Genomic DNA, 24,917 nt, shown 5'->3' with positions numbered 1-24,917 from the left:
CCTCCTCCTCCTCCTCCTCATCTTCAGATTAAATTCAGGATGGGTCCTGTTTGGCTTCTTCTTCTTCTGGTCCCGTCCCTCCTCAGAGCGCAGGTGACTCCAGACCCATCAGGACTCTCGGTGGACAAAGACAACAGCACCAACTCTTTGACAAATGTCTCCCCCTCTGGTTCCTTCAGACCCACTGAGCCGCCTGGGTTTGCAGCGACGCCTTCAGACGCTCCCACACAGGAGGAAGATGACTGGTCACCAGCAGAGACCTTCCTGTACACTCGAGACCCGTTGGCTCTGGAGGCCGCCCGCTGCTCCCGGGCGTACAGCCCCCCGGGGCTGGCCGGGTCGCTGCCCGTCAGCTTCAGTGCCCCCCTCCGGCCGGCTCTGGATGCTCTGGCTAATACGGCCAACTTCCTCAACATGATCTTCCAGGCCAGTGACCTGCGGGAGAGCACCGTGCAGGAGGACATGGAGTGGTACCACGCCCTGGTCCGCTCCCTTCTGGAGGCCGACCTGCTCATCCGGCGGGCCCTGCTCACCTTCGACGCTGACCCGACGTCCCCGGTGCCGCAGCTGGTGCTGTGCGCCTCACACAACCCGATAGCCAAGGTGCAAACCATCATCCTCCAGGACTTATCCAAGGCCTGGGAGAGCCTGCACCCGCCAGCCCCCGCCCCCGACGACAGCTGGTTCCGGAGCTTTAAGTTCCCCGAGTCCAATCAGCCGACGGCGGCCCTGTCCAAGCGGGTGCTCCTCAACGACCTCAGCACCTTGGACACGCCCAAGTGGAGGCAGGGCGACAGCTACGTGACCAATCACAGCGGGGTGCGCTGGGGCAGCACCCCCTTCCTCGACTGCGAGGACGGACTCTTCGTTTCCGACTGGGTGCTCACCCTGTCCACCTCCTTCTACGGCCTCAAGCCTGACCTGACGCCAGAGTTCAGGTTAGGACACAAACGCATAGAAATACACACATAGAAATGCAAGCTTTTACACGGGTGTCAATTTTGTGTTTGCTGAGGGAATAAATCAAGAGAGAAGTAGAGTCATTTTCTCATAGACTTCTATACAACCAGAGGAGTCGCCCCCTGCTGGTCAGTAGAGAGAATGCAGAATGAAAGACACTTCAGTTTAGAAAAACGATAAACGCTGTTGTTTTAGTCCTTTAGAACTGCTGCCTTTAAAAAAAAGAAGTTTTTGTCAACCAAAATTGTTTTTTAATAAAGTTCTTATTTTCAGCATGCTGTGTGCAAGGTAGAGAAGAGAAAGAAGCGGTCAGCTTCAGACTCTCTGAGGGTTAAACCGCCCACTGTTGACCAACAACCGTCCATTATGGGTCGAATGAGACATTATGGACCATCTCATGCTGTTGATTATGGCTCATACTTGTGTCCCTCAACTACAGTAAAGTCTGCTTTCTTTCCTTCCGGTAAAACATATTTAAAATATAGGACAACATTCCAGGAAAACGTGGACGTGAGTCTCAAAATAAGCTCTTTTTTTGTCCTAAGTCCCTGAAAAGGATAAAAGCTGTTTGTATTTCACCTGTTGTTCTAGTTCTGCGTCGGCCCTGTGACCGTCTGTCCAGGTTTGATGAGCATGTGGAATAAAAACATTGTTCGAATTAACAAAGTTAATCTGACGTTTGAAAGGGAATCCTCATGAAGGCCATGCAGGTTTCTGCAGAGAGAAAAAGGGATTCTTCAAAAGAGTCTGATGATATTCAGAGTCCCTCTTTACTTCTTTACTCTGACTCACGTGTGTGACCCTCCCTCCTCTGTGTGTGTGTGTGTGTGTGTGTGTGTGTGTGTGTGTGTGTGTGTGTGTGTGTGTGTGTGTGTGTCAGAGGTGTGATCCGTGTGGACGTCAACATCCAAGACATCGACTTGGACCAGTGTGCAACAGGAGCCGGCTGGTATGCCGATACTCACCAGTGCAACCGCACCACCATGGAGGTAAACTGGATGATCGGACCAGAGAGGAACATCCTGCTGCTTTGTGTCTTTGAGCTGAACAAGAAGAGAAAAGTTTATTTGAACCACCAAACTGCCCAATTATATAGGAACCAATGATCGGTCATAAAGAGTCACAAATAGGTTTATTTCCTCTGCAAAGGAGGTGGTGTTTTCACTTGTTTGTTGGCCGGATCTCTCATAAACAACTTAACAGATTTCAATGAAATTGAATGCAAGATGCAGATGTAGATCCGACAAGAATTGAATGGCATTTCAGGTTGGTTTGAGAATTTGTCTCGGCCATTATTCGGTGTGGAGCCCCCTCCTCTGACCTTTAAGCTGCCTCCCAAAAGGGCAAACCGCCCCACAAACAGCCTGCTCAGCGTGACCTCACCTGTGAAGCAACAAAGCCAGTCAACTTGTACAAAGACAAAATGGACGGTTTGAAATACAACAGGTTAACTTCGTCCGTGAGGATGTTCGGCGTTACCGTCATTAATCAGACAAAAGTTGGGATGACGTGTGATTACGCTGGTTGTACGCAGGACAGCGGATTCACTCTGTCCCGTACCGGAGATTAATGAGCCGCCACCGGCCCTTTTTGTGAAATCACTTTCAGTCGATCAGCCTCATCTGTTAATGACTCACAGGAAGCAATAACAATGTGCGGCCTCTGATGGGGATTTTTAGTTATAAAGGTTAAAAGAACTCCCACGATCAAAGGTGTGCATCTTCTTAGACAGTACTCAGTTTAAAAGCAGCAGTTTGGTGCCAGAAAGGGATGTTCGGATATCTTTCACCGACCTGTGATTTGAAGCGTTGTCCTCTGGTGCGTCCGAGATCCGTCAGATTAACATTCAACAGATAAACACAGACAGACTTCCGGGATTTTGTAGCAATTGTGGCGACATTTCTCACGATGTTCACTTTCTTTACAAAACAAAGAATCGATCGTTAAACGGAAAGAAAATCATCAGCAGATGAATACATAATGAAAAGAGGAAATGTTTCTACTTTTAATGCTTTAAGGACATTTTCCTGGTTGTACTTACATACTTTTCCTCAAGTAACATCTGCAATGCAGGACTTTCACTTGGGACAGAGTATTATTAAAGTGTGGTCTTAGTACTTTAACTTCAGTAAAGTTGCTGAATACGCCACCACTGCTACTCAAACTACTTCCCCTTCATTTAAATACTCACTAAACTGTAGACAAGCTGTTCAAACGGTCTAACTCGTGTTTGTGACTTTTAGTTACGAATACACTGTTTGTGACCTCTGAAAATGGTTTAAGCTCTTTCTGTCTGTGCTTGTTTTTTTTTGCCTTTTATCCTTTGCTCATGCTTTCACGTATTCACACGTTCACTCTTCCACCACCTCCACCTCCACCCGTCTTTCAGCTTTCCCTTTCCCCTGCCGGCCGGTCAGTGCAGACCCAATCCTCCGCCTCTCATCTCGGCCGTCTATTTAAAGATGGATGCGCTGGGTGGCGGGCTGCGGGATGATCTGATGGATTATGGCGATAATCCAGCCCGCTGACATACTTCCCCGTTATGCACCGCACTCACAGAGGGTCTGGAACACAAGAGAAGAGCAGTCCATCAAAAACAAAAAAAAATCCACATGGCACCCTTTGTCCCGTCCTGTCCTACCTGGTTCAGAACAAACTTGCAGCCGGTTTAAAATGAGTCAAAAGGGACTGGAGAGACAAAAAAATGGCGTCAGACTGAACAATCACATCCTGTAACCTTCCTCACAACAACACATGAAACAAACATAAATGGCATGTTTACGTCACGTTTTTTCTACATTTCATTCCATCGTCTTAGGTTTCACCAGGCGGGAACCTCCGGGTTCTGCCGAGTGAAGCCGATGCAGAAGAGTCTTAAAGCTGCATTCTCTCTAATGTCCACCAGGGGGCGACTCCTCTGGTTGTATAGAAGTCTATGAGAAAATGACTCGACTTCTCTCTTGATTTATTACTTCAGTAAACATTGTAAACATGAGTTTATGTCTCAATCTCTAGTTTAAGTCTTCTTCAACACAGCGAAGTGGCCGCCGTGGGTTTGAAACAAACACAGCAGATGACTGAACCCACTGACGTACTACGACTCTCTGATGAATCGAGATGCGACCATGAAGAGAATTAAGATGACCGCCTTGTATAATCCACATCACATTAATGTTCAACCCGTGGCATTAAGTCTTTGAGTATGTGATTGTTGTGGGTTTGTATATGCAAGGCCAGCGCGAGTGTGTGTGTGTGTGTGTGTGTGTGTGTGTGTGTGTGTGTGTGTGAGTGTGTACTTGGACAGGATTTCTCTAGAAAAGGATAATGCTCTCAGTGGAGGCATTATATATCCATTTAGCTTTTAACTTAGATTAACACACAGAGCATCCAAGTGTGTGTGTGTGTGTGTGTGTGTGTGTGTGTGTGTGTGTGTGTGTGTGTGTGTGTGTGTGTGTGTGTGTGTGTGTGTGTGTGTGTGTGTGTGTGTGTGTGTGTGTGCGTGTGTGTGTGTGTGTGTGTGTGTGTGTGTGTGTGTCTGTCTGTCTGTCTGTCTGTCTGTCTGTCTGTGTGTGTGTGTGTGTCTGTCTGTCTGTCCTGACCGGCTAAATTGAAGCTAGCATCAGAGCGAAATATAGCGAGAGAGAGTAAATTGACCCTCTATTTTTAGCTTCACTGCAGCATCAGCTGGAAAGCGGTGCTGCTTCAACAACTCTTCCTGGGGTCCAGATACGAGATTAAAAAGAAACATATGAAGTCAACAATGTCTGCGCTTTATTTCGTAAACAATAAAGATACTTTAAACATTGCATTCAACAATGAAGTTACATCAAAACCCTGCATACGTTTTAGCTTCAGTTTAACTGTTATGATGCTGTTGGATGCGTGTTATTGAATCTAAACTTTAACCGCACTTACTTCAGATAGTGGAAATATTATTAGCAGGGATATACAACACAATGTTGTCTATACAATAAACATGGAATTTAACAGGAGCCCTCCACGGAATAACTAACAAAATGCAATTGGTGCTTATGGGTCACCACACTATATTGCAGGTCCGTCATTTTCCAAAAAGTTCCTAGAAAGTTTCAAGGAGAGAACTTTGTAATTTTGTGCAAATTATAGTGAAACCACTGTTTAATGGGCTCTTTAAATCGAATTAATCGAATGAATTACTCGTGTGACTTAGAGAGTTTTCATGCTAAACATGGAGAAATGTGTCAAAGGGAACTCAGACAATTTTACAAATATGATACTTTTTTTTAACAATAATTAAAACCACATTATTTGCAGAAAGATATTGAGTAAATATTATTAAAATGATTAGTATTAGTAAATTATGGACCAGTAATTATGGACCTCTCTGACACAACGTTGAGCTTAAAGGAAGTAGGATTTGCTGAAGGGCTCTTTTATTGGTCTGTTTAATGTTGTTTCTGTTATTTTGTTCGCTCCCTGGTGTAATACTGCAACGAAGACTCATCCTTCTTGCTTCAGGTCACAGCTATGGTCGATTCTGTTCTGTAACTAGGCAGACTATAGTGTGTAGCTATATATACATGAAACATGGTGTGACTATTGTCATTTCTGTTTAATTAAGACACTTTTCTATAATGTGTGAATCCACATGGGGGCAAGAGGGAAATGAGTAAATGAAGGACAGAAGAATGTTAGCAATAAAAATCAATTAAAACCAGTGCAAACTAATAAAAGAAGCACTTAATTATAACGAACTGGCGCCGCTTGTTCTTTCTGTATTATTCTAAGTGTCTGAAACACAAGAGCAAAAAGACAACAATGAGAATAATGAATCTCTCCGTGTCTCGCAGTGCGTACCGAGCCCAGGTCAGGGCTTTCAACTGGGTCAGTACTGCTGCCGCTGCAAAGAGGGTTACTACAACCCAGAGATAGCCCCTCGAGGTCCAGGTGAGTCAACAGCTAACCTCTGCTGCCCAGCAGGAGAAATCACGTCTTTACTGCTTTAGTTGCTGTTTAAGTCCCTCTCACGCTCCCACCACCACATGTTGATGGTCATTCGTGCTTTTTACACCTATTTCTTCACGTACTTGTGTCCTGTCTGTTCTTTATTGGTCCAGCTTTGCTGTCGTGTCTATTTCTGTGCAAGTGCATTGAGATCAATGCGAAAGCCGGAGTCGAATCCCTGCATACTTGGCCCGTAAAGCTTCACATATTCCTTTAGAGACATGCAATGCTGTATGTAGTGTTCTGTTTTTGGAAGTCACATGTATATGAGGTCCTCACATGGGTTTGTGTAGGTGTCGATGCAGATGGTGGCCCTGTGAACGGGAGTGACGGCGGTATGTGTTACCCGAACATGCCCATCTGTCTCCCGTGCTGGCCGGGCTGTGAGAGCTGCCAGGACGGCAGCCCCTGCTGGGTGCAAGAGGCCTGGCTTCTCAGGGGCGGCGTGCTGGCCGTCCAGGGCGTCTTCATGCTCCTCATCTTCGTCAGCATGCTGGTGGCCTACAGGCACCGTCGCAACCGCGTGAGTCAGGTCTTTTGGCTCAACGGGGCCACCGTACGGATGGGGTCGGATGGAGGAGCGCTGTTCCCGGCGCTGAGCCACGATACATTATGTCAAGATCAAAGACCTGTCTTTCTATAGCACACAAGTCGACATTTGTTGCTTTTGAATCAATCTTTCAAACTAAATCTTTGGTTTTTTTTCAACCGCGGATGTTACAAAATTTACAAAAAGTTGATTTCATCATTTTTGTGACACGGCGTCATGTTCAAGCTGAAACATGACGCCGAGGTTTTCTTTCCATATTAAGTCAAATGACCATCTACCGCTATGGAAGCCCAAATCCTGCAGAGGATAACTTTTTTTTAAGTGAGAAACTTTCTCAAAATAATGTCTTAGTATCTCATTATTTTGACTGACTAATTCAAAATATTAAGGAAGTTTGTCATTAGTTTTTGAGATACGGAGACATTATTTTGAGAAGTTTGTTATTATAACGACGAACAGGATCTTTTTTTTTATCACAGTGGCAAAAATGAGCTCCAATGTACTGTAAACTCAGAGCGCCTCTGTATTTGAGTTAAAACAGTTAAAACAACAGCTTTCCAGCAGAGAAAACTGGATAAAGTGCCCAATTCTAAGTCCTTTAACAGTATATTATAGCATGAAATACATTGTTTAAGTCCTTTAACTTCTGAACAAGCACCACATCTTCTTTTTGACTCTAACGGGTCTTTTTCTCGCCCCTCAGAGGATCCGGGCGTCCAGCCTCCTGCTGCTGGAGGCGATCTTGTTCGGCTCTCTGCTCCTCTACTTCCCGGTGAGTGTGTGACCGAGCTGAGAGTGTCAGAGATTAGAGCTCTTTACAGATCACTGCACAGCACAGCGCCGCGGATTAGATCATAATGGACCATTTTGTGGGAGGGTGAAAGAGGGTGAGGCTGTGCGAGTGTGCAAGTGGGAACGGGTTGGGCGGGTAATAGGTAGACGACAGTTTTCATAAATCAATCTTCAGATTCATTTTTTACCAATTAATGAGCTGTTAAAGTAAATCAGCCGTGACTTTTGACCCACCTGACTGCTGAGCTGCTGCTCTACTGCCGGTTACTGATCATTGACTTCGCTTCAGATGTGATCTGTTCTCGTGGCAGCTCAGCTCCTCTTAACTGCACGCTGGTGGGACGATTTCAAAAGATCGTAAAAATGATCGTGTTTTTATTTCAATCGCGTGTCTTCAATATGTCTTTCAAACACAGCGGTGATTGAGTTCCCTGTGCACAGGAAATGGCTTTTGTCGTTGGTTTAGAATGAATTAAAGGAGTCAAAGGTTCAGTGTGTAGCATTCAGCGGGATTTATTGGCATAAATGGACTACAATATGATTGAGAATCTTTTCTTCACTGTATAATAATCTGAAAATAAGAATGGTTGGGTTTGTGTTACCTTCGAATGAGCCGTTTATATCATTCAGGTCCTCATCACGGAGCCGGCGCCGTGTTTCTACAGTAGCCCATAACGGACAAACAAAACACGGGCTCTCGATAGGGACATTTGAGTTTTTGCGTTTACGCATCGGCCACCGTAGTTCTCCTACACGCTTGGCACACGCGAGAAGCTTCAGTGAAACTTTACTTCACACTGTGATGGTTAACGTTAAACTATCCGTACATATCCGTCTATTAAACTTACATTCAAACTATGACATATTTACAGTGACAGGAAAGGAGTGCAGGGAATGAACAAAATCTTTTACTGGCCGTTTGTTTGGATGAAATTCAAAGGTAAGTTGCAGCCTACATACCTGACTGTAGTTCTGAACGTCCCAGATAAAAGGTCAGAGTTCACTCTCTCATCTCGGCGAGGGGTCACTGCGGTCGGGGGGCCATTTCATCTACAAACAGATCGGCTGCTGAAGGGCTTGTCTTGGTGTGCACCTGGAGAACCGTCACAGTGATAAAAGGTGATGCAATGTTTCTAGAAGCTGATCGTATTGATCAAAGATTAGAAGTACAAGCGGGACAAATTTGAGGTACTTTGAGAAATGAGAGAAAATGCTGATGCTCTTATCCAGAGTGACGGCGGCGGACTGTCAGCAGCAGCATGAGCTTTGGTTCTGGGATTACAGTCATTCGCTCTGCTGAACATTCAACACACTGTTGAATGTGACTGAACGTGTTTACAATGCAAAATAAAAACATATTCATTCGGACATTATGCTTTTTGTCCATTGATGCAGATGAGACGTGTATGAAGTGTGTATCTGGTCACATACAGTAAGACAGTAATAGCAGCAGTAACACTAGTAATGGCAAGTTATAGTAGCAGCACCAGCAGTTGCAATACTACTACTACTACTACTACTACTACTACTACTACTACTAGTAGTACTTAACTTGTGGTGGATGAGGTATTCAGATCCTAAAGGTACTAATACCACACTGTAAAAAAATGACAAGTACCTCAGCTACAGTACTTGAGTGAATGTACTTAGTTACATCCACCACTGGTACTTGTAACAGTAGCAATAGTATGAGCAGTTGTACTGCTAACAGTTATAGCTCTAGTATTAATTATGCAAAATGATTAGTTTCATAATCAGTTCATTTGTAGATTATTTTCCTGATGTATCTACAGAATGTCAGACAATTTTAGTAGTAGGAATAGTAGTAGTTGTTGTAGTTGTACTAATATTTAAGAGTACCTATTAGGGGTCTAGTAGTGCTAGATGGTAATGGTTGTAATAGTAAGTTCAGTTCAAGTTTAGGTTTAGTTTAAGTCATTGTAATATGACTTCTAAGCAGCAGTGATAGCAGTAGAACTAGTAGATCGTACTGTAGTTTGACTTACAGGAAGCGTCTGTCTCTGCAGGTGTTCATCATGTACTTCAAGCCGAGTACCTTCAGGTGTATTCTGCTCCGCTGGGTCCGATTGCTCGGCTTCTCCATCGTCTACGGGACAGTCACTCTGAAAATGTACCGGTAGGTTTGGTTTCCTTTATTTTACAGTAACATCCCGTTAGATCTCAACACAACAATGACTCCTCCAACGTTCAGTTGATTGAAAACATTGAGTGTTGGAATCACAGTCTGTGGTCTGTACTTATACTGTTATTACACTGACGGAATTATTGTACTCACAGAATTTTTATTATTTGTCGTCTTAAATGCCATTAGTGCTTCAAATTGGCTGTTTGAAATGTGCCATATAAATAAAGCTGCCGTGCCTTTTTAATGCAAACGGGACATTTTCTGCATCAGTGGAACATTGATGGATTTTGTTGCCTCGCAGGGTCCTGAAGGTGTTCCTCTCACGCACGGCCCAGAGAGTGCCCTACCTGTCCAGCCTGTACTTGCTGAGGATTCTGGGAGTGATGCTGATGACGGTCAGCTGGTTCCTGTGTGCGTGGACGGTCGGAGTCCTGCAGAACCGCGACAGGAACATCCCGGTGTTCATCACAACCACCACGTCGGACGGCCAGGGGTTCAACCTGTGTTACCTGGACCGCTGGGACTACATGATGGCTGTGGGTGAGTGGCAGCAGAAGTGAAGACGAGCCTGGACACCTGAGAAAGAGACACTTTAGATTATCTGAGTTGATAGATCCTTTCCCCCCAACAATGCAGTTATTTAGTTTTTTATATATGTAATGAACTAGATTTTAAATACATTTATTTTCTCAATTTGCATATATTGTGACCTCAAATAATGGTCATGAAATTATTACGTTGAAGTCAATATTAACTTATCAACATGGAAGAAGAACATAGTAAAGCATAAAAAAAAAACTATTACAGGATAATTCAGTTTTTTTTACAATTTGGGTCAAACTTTCATAGTTTTAGTCATCATTTCTCTCAGTCAGGGCACTCTAAGAGCACAGACCTCCTGCAAGGCCACGCCCAATCACGTAATGTTCACGGAAAAAATAATTATCCACCCCGTGATTCGGAACCACTTTTAAATCTAAAAACAAAATAATCTCTCTTTGCACAGGAAATCTGTGTGCACACAACTACAGTCGGTACGGTAGGTCAAAGTTGAGTCGTGAAACTACAGTGCCACGGCTAAAGTTGATACAGTAACACAATATTAAGCATTTTAGCAATATCAAAACACTAGAACCGTACTAAACTCTAACAAATGGAAAAAAAAACCTGTGTTCTACCTCAGCCGAGCTTCTGTTCCTGTGCTGGGGCAGCTCCCTGTGGACCGCCGTCAGGCCGGTTCCCTCAGCCTTCCACGAGCCTCGCTACATGGGCATCGCCATCCACAACGAGCTGCTTCTCTCCTCCTTGTTTCATCTGTTCAGGTAAAACCGTGAGCATGTCCCTGAACCTCAGAAGGTACAGGACAGATAACACCCCCAATATGCCCAAGCAACATACCCTCAGCAACATATTTGCAAAAACTGATGTGACATGATTTTCTGTTTTACCTCAGGTTCACTTTTTCCTCTCTCCATCCTGATTGGATGTTGCTGGTCTCCTTCACGCACACCCATGTGACCATCACTGTGACACTCGCCCTGCTCTTCATTCCTAAGGTACTCGTAGCATATTGGGGTGGAAGAAGGACTCAAAGTAGACAAAAGGTCATCAATCAAGCATGAAATCATCTCGATCTCTGGAGATATTCTTGCCTTAATCTGGGTTTATTTAAATTAGCCATGCCATCTAGCTAAATGTGAGTCAGTGGGGGTTCTGGCTCTTGTTGATGAGCCCAACTGCAGTTCCAATAAACTGTTTTTGTATCCTGAAGTCTTGGTCCTGATGGACCGCAGCCTCCTGCCAGAGCAAAGTGACCTCAAACGGTTTGTGCCCAGGGTGGGAGGGGTCGGCTACAATCTCTCCTGCCCGCCTCAGGGTCCTGGAGGTTTACAGGTCCTGGAGGAAATGCAGACAGCAGCCGATCACAATCTCTGCAGAGCGAATGATACGCTCCACCTCTGCCCTCGTCCTTGGCAGTGGCTGCAGCGTACCAGATAATTATGGAGGAGGTGAGGATGGACTCAATGATGGCAGTGTAGAAGTGCACCATCATTGTCTTGAGGCAGGTGGAACTTCTTCAGCTGCCGCAGGAAGTACATCCTCTGCTGTGCCTTCTTGATGAGCGAGCTGATGTTCAGCTCCCACTTGAGTTCGGGGGTTGTGATGGAGCCGAGGAATCTGAAGGACTCAAAAGTGTCAACTGGGAAATCACACAGGGGGATAGGAGCATTGTTCAGGAAATCCACAATCATCTTCACTGTCTTTAGAGCCTTGAGCTCGAAGCTGTTTTGTCCGCACCACAATTATAACTATTGATACATTAATATTGCAGCTGGTAAAGGTGGACTTTATTTTTTACTATATATAGTGCCATTTTCTTTTGTTTTAGAATGATCAATTATTTGTTGATTATATTTTGTTTTCTGAATCTTCAAAGTGATTTAAGTTATCAGATAATCTAGTGGAGTGAAAAAGTACAATAGTTGTCTCTAAGATGTGGCGATGTAGTCGTATAAAGAAGCAGGAAATGAAAAAGTACCTCAAAATTGTACTTAAGTGCAGTATTGTACTTAGTAACTTTCGACCACTTTGAATGTTTATCATGTTGGCCTGTAAACTATGAGAATTCGTGGACCATGAAAGTATTTATTTTACAAGATTCTGTGATAATGCATCCAATAATTTCACTGTGAACTCAAGTGTAATTGAATGTGTATGATTACAAACAATGTTGTTTTCTGATGCCAAAAGTTAACATGAATTTTTACTCCTGTGTGTCCTCCACAGTTCCTTTATGTGTCTAAGCCGGGGAGAGCGGAGATTGCAGCAGAGGTGTATGAAGATGAAGTGGACCTGCGGCGCTCCGGCTCGTACCTCAACAGCAGTTTTCACTCTGCTTGGAGTGAACACAGTGGAGTGGACCCGGATGACTTTCGGGTAAACTCTCGTCGCCTCCGAACGATGTTATCACTTCGCATTGGGACATCATTAACAAAATGTGGAAGAAATTCCTAAGATCACATTTAAATAAGGAAAATAAATGTCCCTTAATTTCAGTCATGATCAAATGTAGACTCACTTAAACAAATCTTAAATGTATTATCATTAAAATAATAAAATAACAGTTAATACAATCAGCGGTAGAATGAACATATACAGTATAACCTTTCTTCACCCTTTATCCTTATCCTAAACGGTGTTGTTCTTACATGAAAACGTGTCTGTTACCTCTCCTCTGACTTGTTACTCTCCATATCTTTTCCTCTCCTCAACCATTTCCTCAATCCCTTCATCAATTTTCTCCCTTCTTCATATGCACCAGGATGAACTGAGGAAGTTATATGCCCAGTTAGAAGTCCACAAGACCAAGAAGATGGCCGCAAACAATCCACATCTGTCAAAGAAGCGAAGTTCTCGATGCGCTTTGGGGAGATCCATTATTAGACGCATTGCAGAGATCCCGGAAAGCATGAGCCGGCAGTGCAGCCGTGACGACAGACATGGATCCTTCCACAGTAGGATCAGTGTGAATCAATCTGAGTCTTTCAGGAGGACCCCAGATAATGCCAGTATCAGTTACAAAAGTTCCATGAAATCACCATCACCCTCCATGCGCAAGTCCCAAAGTGATCATCACTGTGTCAGGGAAAGAGACCCATCCTTGTGTGACTCCATGTTAAAGGTCAACACTGTGAAGAGATCTTCCCGGGAATCTGTGACAGATTCCTTCGACATCCCACCAGGAGTTTGCAAGTCAGCCAGTGCCCAAAATCTGTCAATTGATACCAATCTCCTGCATCCTGATCACACCAGGCTTCATAAGTCCTGGAGTCTAACCTCAACTACCACCCATTCTATGGAGAACATACCGAAGGTTAGCAGAGCCAGCACAGTGCTGACAAGGTCCCGGCAGAGCATTTCCATTAGTGACCAGACCAGGAGTGCTCTCCAGTCAGAGTCATTTGACAAGGCTGAGGTCTGTCCGTGGGAGGTAGATCAAGAACAATCAGGGGACAAGAACCAGAAACATGTCACCTACGCAAACTCTGAGGAGGGGTCGTACAAAGGGCCAGCATCTCCAGAAGTGCTCGTCTGTCCCTGGGACCATTTTCCACCCGTAGAAAAGCACCCTTCAGAGGATAGGGGAATAGGTGGCACTGACTCCCACAAACCACAGGCATGTGTGTCTGCAAGTGCACCAGGCACTCCAAGACCAAAGGCCACAAAAGATCAAAGCGTCTTCTCCTTCCGCAACACCAGCAGTAAGTGGCTCGCTGTGAAAACAGGTGTAGGATCCTTTGATAGCGGAGGGAGTTTGAATAAAGAGGATTCAGTTTCACAAAAAAGTCAGGAAAGTGCTTCCACAACGCCATCTAGTCGACGTCCCAGCAAGGAAAAGAGGTCATTGCAGAAAAGAAGTATGACAACAGCAGGAAAACCATGTCTCATGAAACAGAATGCCATCAGACTTTCTTCTGGGGATTCTTCTGACAGAAGCCCAAGAAACTTTGCGATGGTAAAATCTGCGGTCTACCCTTGGGACATGGATGATATGCAAAAAGATGGCACTTATGAAAATGTGTTTTTATCAAGGCAGAACAGCAAACGTAGTAGTATTAGTTCTTGGGAAACTGCTAGCAGCTGTAGAACTCCTTCAACTCACAGAAGAGGAAGCAATCGAATTACACCAGTCCCCAATACTACCTACACAGATGTGTGTCCATTGGATGGAGCTCGTACTTCCAAGGAAGGAGAGGGACTTATAAAGCGACAGAGCATTAAAGCAGACGTCTGCCCTTGGGACTCACAGGTATCTCAACCATCTAATGTATGTCCATGGGAATCTCAAGAGCAAGGGAATGTGAGCAGGCAAGGAAGTCGTCGTGGTGAGGCGTGTCCTTGGGAATCACAGGATATTCCAGTTATTTATTATACTAACACGTCTAAAGATTCGCAAGGACAACAGTCAGCAGATGTATGCCCCAGGGAGACTGCGGGAAGTCCCCAACCTTCATTAAAGGACGATAACGAATATGCTAATGTTTGTCCCTGGGATGTTCAGGACAAGGCTGAAGTTGTATATGAAAACCTGAATCCTTTGGAGACCAAAGGAATGCTGTCTGTGCCTCTTCGACAAGGAATTATGAAATCTGCCGTCCATCCTGGTGCGTCAAAAGAAATTTTAGGCAATGAGCAGCAGCACCATGCAAAATCCCCTGCCCTGCATTCGAGTAGACAAATGTCCAAGGCAGCAGAAAGTTGTCCGTGGGATTTCCCCGATCCCCCTAAATTCATGGGAGACATTTGTCCATGGGATGAGGGGAACAAAGAGCCAACAGATACAGGCTCAACGACACAAATGACTATCAAGGTAGACATTTGTCCCAGGGAGACTGGACATCAAGACAAACCAGCAGACTCACAAAATGGTATCTCACCTTTGAGAGCTGCTTCTGTACAGACTGATGGGAAAGACAGCACAAGAGTAAACATATGTCCCTGGGACACTGACCCCCCTGATAACACTGCAGCTACCAGGATGGTTTCACAAGGACCAGAAAGGCTGGCAGATGTTTGTCCATGGGATAGTGGCGAACCAGAATCAGGAAATCCACAGACTCCCAAAACATCTGACATTAATTTAAGGCAAGACACGGCTCATCCAGGGGCAGTCAAAACGGAAGTATCAAAAGCATCAGAGAACATACAAAGACAAGGAAATTCCATGGAAGATGTTTGTCCGTGGAATACAGAAGAGCCAAATATTCTGCAAAAGCAGGAAAGCGCTCGAGGAAATGTTTGTTTGTGGGAGACAGAAGAACCAAAGGTTCTCCAAAAGCAAGATAGCGCTCTGGGAGATGTTTGTCCGTGGGAGACAGAAGAACCAAAGGTTCTCCAAAAGCAAGATAGAGCACAGGGAGATGTTTGTCCGTGGGAGACAGAAGAACCAAAGGTTCTCCAAAAGCAAGATAGCGCACAGGGAGATGTTTGTCCGTGGGAGACAGAAGAACCAAAGGTTCTCCAAAAGCAAGATAGCGCACAGGGAGATGTTTGTCCGTGGGAGACAGAAGAACCAAAGGTTCTCCAAAAGCAAGATAGCGCACAGGGAGATGTTTGTCCGTGGGAGACAGACGAACCAAAGGTTCTCCAAAAGCAAGATAGCGCACAGGGACATGTTTGTCCATGGGAGACAGAAGAACCAAAGGTTCTCCAAAAGCAAGATAGCGCACAGGGAGATGTTTGTCCGTGGGAGACAGGAGTTGTCAAAAAGCAAGACAGCACTGGAGGAGACGTTTGTCCATGGGAGACCAAGGATCAACAAACCTCAACCGAAAGCAAAGTTGATATTCCCAAAAGCGACCAAGATGAAGTGACAGAGAACCAGGGGCCACTCAGTGTTGAAGAGAGCCCAGCAGACGTCAGCACGGCGCAGGTAAATGAGTCAAAAGAAAACTTAGCCCTGGGCCGCTGTGATGCTTTGTGTCCCTGGGAGATGGAACGGAGCCAATCAGGTTCTTTCACAGACAATGCCTCCGACGTCTTTACATGGGAGCCAGAGAATATTCCTGAGGAAGACGAGGAGGACGATGCCGAATGTGCTGCCGAAGCTCTTGTATTCCCATCTGACTTGTGATCTAACTCTAGCCAGCATTTGTTTTAACATTTTACCCCTTCACCTGCTGATGGTCAAGGGGAACTTTGCAGCATTCCAACTATTGTTCTTCAAATCTTTATTCAACTTCTTCTATTTCTTCCGTCGCACCTCTTCTTCTCCTTCATTTTTTAAGATACAGAAACCGTTCAACTATCAAAATGTTCAGCTCTTTCACCAGAGGGGTGATATGACTTTTCATATTTCTAACCTTTAAACTTTTTGAATTATTAAGCTTTTTATTTTCAATGGGCTCTCTATGGAGAATATTTTCAAATGGCTTCAGGCACACAGGTGTTTGCGATTGAGCCAATTAGTGATGTTGATAAACACACAGACTCACAGACACACGCGCACATACACTCCTCTCCCTCTCTCTCTGTGTGTCTCTCATACAGTCATTCAGGTCTTAGGGATCTTTAGAGGTCTTTCCCCCCTCCCCCCACCCCCCACACACACGCCATTTATTTAAAATAAAAGCCCCACAGAATGAATCCTAACTGAAATGCTTGTGATGAGCCTGTCATTTAATAACCGGTTTGTGTTTATCTGACATTATGATTCTGTCTCCTCTCCCCTTCTCCCCCACACCCCATTTCAAAATAAAAGCCCCAGAGAGTGAATTCTAACTGAACTGCTTGTGATGAAGCCTGTCATTTAATAACCTCTGTTTATGTGTGTCAAACATTATGATTATGTCTCCTCTCCCCCTCCCTCCCCCACCCCCACCCTTTCAAAATAAAAGCCCCATGGATTAACTGTATTTAAACAAGCTCAAAATTAGGCTTTGTTTGTTTAAAAAAATGAATGCTCTAACTACTACTGCTGCTGCTAATATAGTATTACTACTACTTCTACTATAACTTTTGCTGTTGCTACTATTACTACTACTGCTACTGCTATTACTGCTACCATCAATATTATTACTACCACTACTACTATTACTTATACGACAACTGCTACTACTACTGCTATTCATGCTACTAAAAGTAGTAATACTACTACAGCTATTAGTACGACTGCTACTAGTACTACTACTACTGCTACATCTTCTACTGCCATTACTATTACTACTACTACTACTACTACTACTACTACTACTACTAGTGTACTACGACCAATACTACAGCTATTACTATGACGACTGATACTACGTCTTCTACTACTTCTTCTAATTACTAATACTTCTACTACAACTTCTACTACTACTACTACAAATATCACGACTACTACCACTAGTAGTTATTCGAATGCTACTAATACTTCTACTAATAATACTTCTACTACAACTTATACTACTACAAATATCACCACTGATGAATTTTTTTAAGCCACAGAAACTGTTCAAATATCAAAATGTTCAGCTCTTTCATGAGAGGTGTGATATGACTTTTCATATTTGTAATCTTTAAACTTTTTGAATTATTAAGCTTTTTGCAATTTGTTTTTGAATTGGATATCTATTTTCAGCAATGTTTTTGCGATTAATTTCAGTTTTCAGCATTCCAACGCATTTTCAGCAGGAAATGCTTTTTCTAGTTGATAAAACTATGCATACCTGTTTGCTTAAGTGAGTGATTTAATGACTAAATGCCAATGATTATTACTTTGCTCTGGTTTTTTGATTCAGTCACAATAATGTAATAATAACATTCCATTACTTAAAGAAATGCCAAATAAATTCCTAAATCACCATAAACTTCAAGACATACACCCTTAAAACCCCTTAAAGTAGAGTGAAAACTGCATAACCGTTTTATGATCTAAGTATTTAGAAAGTAATGTCAGTACAATTGCAATGGACACCAGTTTCACCAAGATGGGCCCATGAGATAAACATTCAAAACTGGGAAAAATACACATTATGCTCCTTAAACGGTTGGTAATTGGAAAGAAAATCAAATTTCTGTTGCAGCTAAACGGACCTGTTTTAAATTAACTATTGCAAATAATGTGAGATTTTTTATGCAGGTATTGATATCAGTTATTATAGTTATTGCTGGAAAAAAAAGTAACATCTTTGGCACCAAAGTCATATTCACAAATATTGTTATTCTTGTTCTATATGAGATTCTTCTGCACGACTTCATTGATAATCGGTAATACCGACAGATGTTTGAAATGAAATAGATTTGTGGATTAGTCAAAGATATCTTATGACTATTAGATATATTTATTATTAGCTTATTAGTTCAAAGTTCAAAGTTCAAAGTAGCTTTTATTGTCAATTCTTGCATGTCAGGACATATAAGGAATCGAAATAACGTTTCCCACTCTCCCACGGTGGAACATAAAGTGCAGCACAACACATAAAACATAAAACACTTCCTAGGCTAAGTGAAGACAGATATCCTAGTTAAAACATATACTATACTACAATAAAACATTCAATACACATAAAAACGGGAAAAGTGGGCAATTAATATAATAAATAATTAATAATGTAGGGGCAGGTGGGCAATTGATATAATAATGATGGGAAAATGGGCAATTAATATAATACTGTGTGTGTATGTGTGTGTGTGAAAAGTGGGCAATAAATATAATATAAATATAAATATGAGTACATATTTACAGTACTTCTGTACTTTCAGCTTCAGCTTCCCTCAGGCTGGAGGATATGATTGGGGGGAGTGAGGGGAGAGAGTTCAGTGTCCTGACAGCTTGGTGGGTAAAACTGTTCTTTAGTCTGGTGGTGCGGCAGCGGAGGCTCCTGTACCTTCTTCCAGAGGGTAGGAGGCTGAACAGACTATGTGCAGGGTGACTGGTGTCGCTTGCAATTTGAATGGCTTTCCGGGTGAGGCGGGTGGTGTATATTTCCTGTAACGAGGAGAGTGGGGCACCGATGATCTGTCCGGCTGTCTTTACAATGCGTTGGAGTGCTTTCCTGCTGTGTTGGGTGCAGCTACCACCCCACACAGTGATGCAGCTAGACAGGATGCTTTCAATGGTGCCCCTGTAAAATGATTTCAGCACTGATGTAGCTTAGTTTGACATCAAGAGTGGCCCTACGTTTCACCGTCTGACATTAGTGAGTACCATTTTAAATAAATACAACTTTTTAAAAGCAGTAGTATGATATAAACTTACAATATTAACAGTATTCTCTATGGATGTAATTAACTTACATGTCTATGGCAGCAATTTGTGAAATCAGGTGTCACGTTTTTCAGCACTTCTGCTCCTAAAGTGTCGTTCTGTCCCAGACGACTGCAGCAATTACTTTTTCATTCAGCGATGTCATTGTTCAAACACGGCGCCAAGTTTCTGTTGTCAATGGAGTGACCTAGTTTTGAGCATTGTTGCATGTTAGTGTGTCTTTTGAACGAGCGTGCTGTAATTTGATGTACTTTGTTGTAACACATCCCTTGATTTGCAAAGATAAAGAGGCCATGTTCTGTTTTGTATGCAATATCTTCTGTGAAAGATTGTTCTGATGAAGAAAAGAATGAATTGACTGGTATGAGACGCAGGTGGGACTTTATTTTTGTATTTCCTGAGGTCAACGTGCAGTATATTCATTACAGAAATAAACCACTCAAGTTCTAGAGATCTGTACATTTTATTTTTTAAGTTAGTCTTAAAACAACATGAAAATGTGTGAAACTAATTGGAGAAAATGTATTTCTGTTATTATTCCAGACTGTTGTACGTTGCAGGGAGAGCAGCAGCTTCATTGGCTGCAGGACTCGCTAGTTTGCTCATCCTGAAACTCACCTGCTGCTTCCACCGTTTCTACAGCAAACAGTGTTTCTCAAACAGATAAGCGCCTCCAAAGGAAGCCTGGTTTCCTGCCAAAGTGCACAAACTAACCAGCCACAGCCAGAATGTAAACAGCATTTGGCGCATGACTGCTCATGGTGTCCCAGTGTGGTTTGGTGTTGAGAGCAGCGCCACCCGGTGGCCTATTTATTCCACTGAACCGCCTCTGGTTTGGGAACTTCATAGTTGAGGGCCTCAAACTCTTGTCCTGGCTTCAGCTCTGGACCTGGAATCATGACAGTCTGGAGGAGGAAAGAAGCAGAGTCACATTTTTAGTCAAATTAATTAAAATCAACAAATAACCAACATGTCAAGCAACCATCTATTCAATGCTACTTTTAAAGCCGTTTCTTCTTCTGAGGGAAATTAAGCTTCAGGACAAAGATCAGTTCTGTTAAAGACACTTGATAAACAATGAAACATTATCCATCTGTATTTGTATATGGATACATTCGTATATACACACCATTTTAGGCTTCAAATGGTGTGTGTTACCACTACAAATGATGAATTACATCATATCATTTCCCTTCTTTTCTTACCACAAATGTGATCACATGAGCGCCTCATTATTTGTTATTATCATTATTAATAACAAAAGTAACCATGAGACGGGAGACGGTAACAGAAACTGTTGCAGAGCGCTGATGGCGGAGCTTTGTCAGAGTAAGAACCACCTCCCGGGCAACATGACTGCTCCATCTGGCTGCTGTAGTCGAGCCACACAGGGCCTGACTCACAGACTTAAGGTGATTATATTCTGCCTTTTGCAGTGATGCGTACAATGCAAGTCAGCTTCTATTCCTGTCTGGTGTCGTGAAGCCTGACGCAGACACTGAACCCGACTCAGGTAACCAGAATCTAACAGGGCTTTGTTTTTAAAGTTGAAGTAAAGGACGGAGCCACAACAAGACATTCATATAATCATGGAGATATTCAAGTTAAATATGGTTGAATCTTAGTGAGAAACACAATCGGGTCATCAGGAAAACTCAGATTGATCCATTAAAGCTACGGTAGCAGAGAACAGCCGTGCCAGCAATTTATTTATATATTTTGTATTCGCCTGCATCAGTCTAAACTAGGTTCAGTTAATCCCGCCACACTGTGGAGGTTCAACACTTCTGCACACATCTCAACGTGATGGGCAGTCCAGACAGGTTATTAAAGCTTTTGAACCAAACAGCTGCTGTCTGAGGGGAAGAAGGAACGCATGTTTAAAAGCATTATGAAGCAAAGGAAGAGAAAATTAATAATCGTAAACATAAGAAAATGATACTGAAAAGCTTGAAACACCGTGTTCATGTGGCCGTTAAAGTGACGTATGGACTGGCTAGTTAAATGTACTTTTTGCCTTGAACTCTGCCTTCTTCTTCTACTGAAAGATAAATGTAGTCAGCCAGTGCAGAGCAGAGGGTCACCTTGATAATTGGGTCTTTGGCCGGAGCCCAGGACGGCACTATTTTCCCGTGTAACCTCCATCGGCCGTAGGGGTTGACGAGGTGCCGCTCTATGACCAGGTACTCCAAGACGTCCTTCGGCTGGTCCTCGCTGCCCAGCATCAGCCTCCCGAAGCGGTCGTAGATGGCCAGAATCTACGGGACGACCGCACGTGAAAGAGTCTTCACAAAGTCTCATAAATCCTGATTGTAATATTGTCTCCAAATCGAACACACACTTCGAGAAAAAGCTCTGCACACAAATAGATCAGACTGGTATCATGTCTTGACTTGACTACAGAGCATTACCATACCGGTCGTACCTGTTTGGAGTGCATGCGGACCGTCACCTGGCCGTACAGGTTTCCTTTGGTGATCATGTCAGGGCAGCGGGCGTGGACCACTTTGGGCGGCTCCAGGGACTCGACGAACTTCCAGCTGATCGTCTTGTAACGGTTCCCCCTCGTCATCTCCTGAACACGGGACAGAGGAGTCAAAACCAAAATAAAATGGGGATTTGATGAAACCGGATTGGTGACAAACGTCAGCAACACGAAGGAGAACCACTTACGGGATAACACCGTTCTGTCACCAGGGAGTGAAGCTTCTCCTTGTTGAACCTGCGAAAACAAACAGCAGCTCATCTTCCCATCTAAACCCAGAGACAGCCTTCAGTCACATGCCACTTTTTAGATTGCTTTATTTATTTTGCACAATTTAAACAATAAAATAAAAAAAAATAAGAGCAGGAAGAGGCAACAAGCCAGCTGGGCTTATTTGAAGCCCCCACCTATAGAATATTAGGATTTCACAATATTACTGAGAACATAAAATAAATATGCATAAGATATGACTATGTTAAATATTATTGACAAGATGTTTTTACAAGATATTAAATATGATATAACATCAATACATTACAAACAACAAAAGCTGCATTATTGTGCATCAGGGGCGTCGAGAACCAGGAAGTCACGCCTAGAAAACATGTTAACGACCGGCACATAGATACGTCTCGCTCTCACTGGGATGACTGAACTGAAGAGAACTGTGTATTTGTAAAGCGCTGTGCTGAATGGAGGAAATAAAGTACGAGACAGTTTGATCCCAGTAAACCGGCAACACGACCGTCTTAACAATAAAAGGACGAACCAGCTAATTAATTGTCTTTGCAAGTAAAACAGAGTTATATTTTAACGAGGCTGAGCTGAGAGACACGAGGTCATGTTCTTACTGTGTCAGGGCGTCGTGGGCCTCCATGAACATTTCTTGAGCTCGCTCTGCAAAACTCTTGGTTGTGAACTGAGAGTCGTGCTCTTTGATTTTACGAATCCTGCAAGAAACGACAACGAAAAAATAAATTCTGCTTTCTCACGTTCGCTGCAAAGTGTGTGCGAGTAAGATGATCTTGATGTGATTCAGTGAAACAGCTGAAACAAGGTGATAAGAGAGAGTTAAGAGATATAATCTTACGCTAGCTGTGAGCCGGCGCTCTGTCGCATCTGTTCAGTTCGCTGTTTGAGGCCTTCTTTAGACAGAGTGGACAGCCGAGCGTCGCCCTCCGGGGGGATGTAGGGGTCAAAGATGCCCGCTGGTGAAGACATCAAACAGGGACGATCAATCAGTACAATAGCAAGAGACCTGGGGTTGACATTTGAGGACAAATGTGGCAAACTTAACTTATTAAACTGATCATCTTCACTCCTCTTATCCCTCCAAAGTCTGATATGTTGTATTTGATAAATGTACTAGAATGTTGTTAATAACCCCCCCCCCCCCCACACACACACACACACACACACCAGCAGTATACCATCATGTATTCCCGTTAAGATGGAAAAGCAGCAACATTCTTACCAGTGCAGGCGATGTTGATGGGCCTCTCAAAGTACTGCTGCCTGAAGACGAGGCCTGCCGCTCGGGCCTTGGCCTCCGGGTTCTCCTCCTTCTTTCCCTTCAGCCCGACCGCCGGAGGGACGAAGTACCGCTTCTTAGTGCGGACCGGCAGGTACAGCGGGACGGGATGCCGCACGTCCAGAGACCCCTCAGCATTCTGGGAGAACGGGTTTTAAGATGAAACTTTATTTTTCCCAAAAGGGGAAATTGTTGTGCAGCAGTTGCAGCACAAAGTGAGAACATTTGCTGAATATATATAGAGTGCAAATAAAACAAAATGAAGGCTAAACAATACATATTATTATGCAGGTGCAAAACTAAAAGTAAACAATGTCAGAAATGTAAAAGCAGCACATTTCTGGAACTGGAAGCGTGGAGTAAAAAAGTACAATATTTACTTTTAAACGTTACTCCACTACATCTAAACGTACAAAGAAGCATAACGTGGAAGTGCTGAACTAGTACTGAAGAACAGTACTTGAGTAAATGTACTTAGTTACATTCCACCACCGCAAATAACGAATGTTATAAGAAGTCGAAAAGATGACTGTTACGTTAAGATTGATGGTAAATGACAGTAGGTCAGAATTTTAACTCGAGAGTTTTTGCATGTTTTGCTGACAGTTGATCTATTTTTCCTGGTAGTTACTAAATCAATCACAAAACTAAAACACAGTCACTCTGTTGTTGTTGTTACTTGTTGTTTGGTTAAATATTTGCACTCCTGCTTAATTAGTTAGTTAATATGATTCTGTTTCATTGTTTATATTGTGCATTTTTATATCTAATATTTTTTACTCTGTTATTCTTATTGTACATATTGTGTATTTGATATTTACTATTTTTACTTTATTTATTTTTTACTTATTGGTGCTGTAGCGAAAAATTCCCCCTTGCAGGATGAATAAAGTAAGTAACTATCTATTTATCTATCTAAATATCTAAATATTGTTCCTTGTCTGTCTGATGTCCAGTCAGCTAGCATTAGCTAAGCTAGCTCCCTCAGGACTCCTTTTAAACATAAACCTTCATAACAAGTCACACAAATGAGCTGCTTCAACAACATGTCGACTGTCTTTATTTGACAAAGTAAAGTGTCATGAAATGTCTCAGTACCTTGAAACTGCTCAATGTTGCTCTGTGAAGAGCGACCAGTGTCCTCCTCATGGGCGTCGCCATCTTGCCTGCATAAGAGCACTTCCGATTACCGCTTTCAAAACAATAAATTGTGTTGGTCTTTAAAACTATATTATACAGAAATGATTTTACCGAAAGCAAAAAATTGGATTTGACTCATTCACAGTGTCAATTGTAGTCGTACGGTTCAGTACATTATCAGATCAATGCGTGGTTATGGACGTTAATAGTATTGTGCAAATGTTATTATTATTATTTTATTAGTAGTAGTAGTAGTAGTAGTATTGTTATATTTGTATTGTATTATTATTATTGTTATTATTACTATTGCTGTTGTTGTTATTATGGATTCGGTTTGTTTATTATTTTGTTATTTATGTATTTTTGTGTTCTTAACTTAGGTAAACATTTTAGTACATTTTTTTATTTTATTTTGCTTTGTTTTATTTTATTATTATTATTATTATAAATGTTTCTTTTTCTTCAGAAAACGTTCAGAAACATGAACAGGAAAGAGGGCAGCTGATTGGAGACCTCGGCAAGATGGAGGTACGGTTTGATGTAGTGGATATTCTGCAAAACTCGAAAAGTGAATGTTAT

The 24,917-nt window shown here is 42.9% G+C and overlaps 2 protein-coding genes across 2 annotated transcripts; one reads left to right on the top strand and one right to left on the bottom strand.

Moving 5' to 3' along the window:
• Positions 1-39: 39 nt before the first annotated feature.
• Positions 40-16,065, top strand: gpr179 (G protein-coupled receptor 179; the record flags this gene model as incomplete). Its single annotated transcript, XM_079278871.1, has 11 exons — positions 40-938; positions 1,841-1,949; positions 5,790-5,886; positions 6,249-6,466; positions 7,197-7,265; positions 9,313-9,422; positions 9,733-9,971; positions 10,615-10,753; positions 10,885-10,987; positions 12,219-12,368; positions 12,754-16,065. 11 exons carry the CDS (start codon positions 40-42, stop codon positions 16,063-16,065), a joined length of 5,445 nt encoding a protein of 1,814 aa, XP_079134997.1.
• Positions 16,066-19,554: 3,489 nt separating this feature from the next.
• On the bottom strand, positions 19,555-24,384 carry mrpl45 (mitochondrial ribosomal protein L45). The gene is made up of 8 exons (XM_079278046.1): positions 24,297-24,384; positions 23,142-23,337; positions 22,758-22,875; positions 22,519-22,617; positions 21,856-21,904; positions 21,608-21,757; positions 21,267-21,440; positions 19,555-20,087 (listed from the first exon to the last, which is right to left on the bottom strand). The coding sequence occupies exons 1-8, from the start codon at positions 24,357-24,359 to the stop codon at positions 19,989-19,991; spliced, it is 948 nt and encodes a 315-aa protein (XP_079134172.1). The 5' UTR covers positions 24,360-24,384; the 3' UTR covers positions 19,555-19,988.
• Between the last annotated feature and the right edge of the window lie 533 nt (positions 24,385-24,917).

Source organism: Melanostigma gelatinosum (genome assembly GCF_949748355.1).
Source record: "Melanostigma gelatinosum genome assembly, chromosome: 11".
NCBI lineage: Eukaryota > Metazoa > Chordata > Actinopteri > Perciformes > Zoarcidae > Melanostigma > Melanostigma gelatinosum.
The sequence above is the reverse complement of the archived record's forward strand: the minus strand, read 5'-3'. Positions and strand labels throughout refer to the sequence as shown.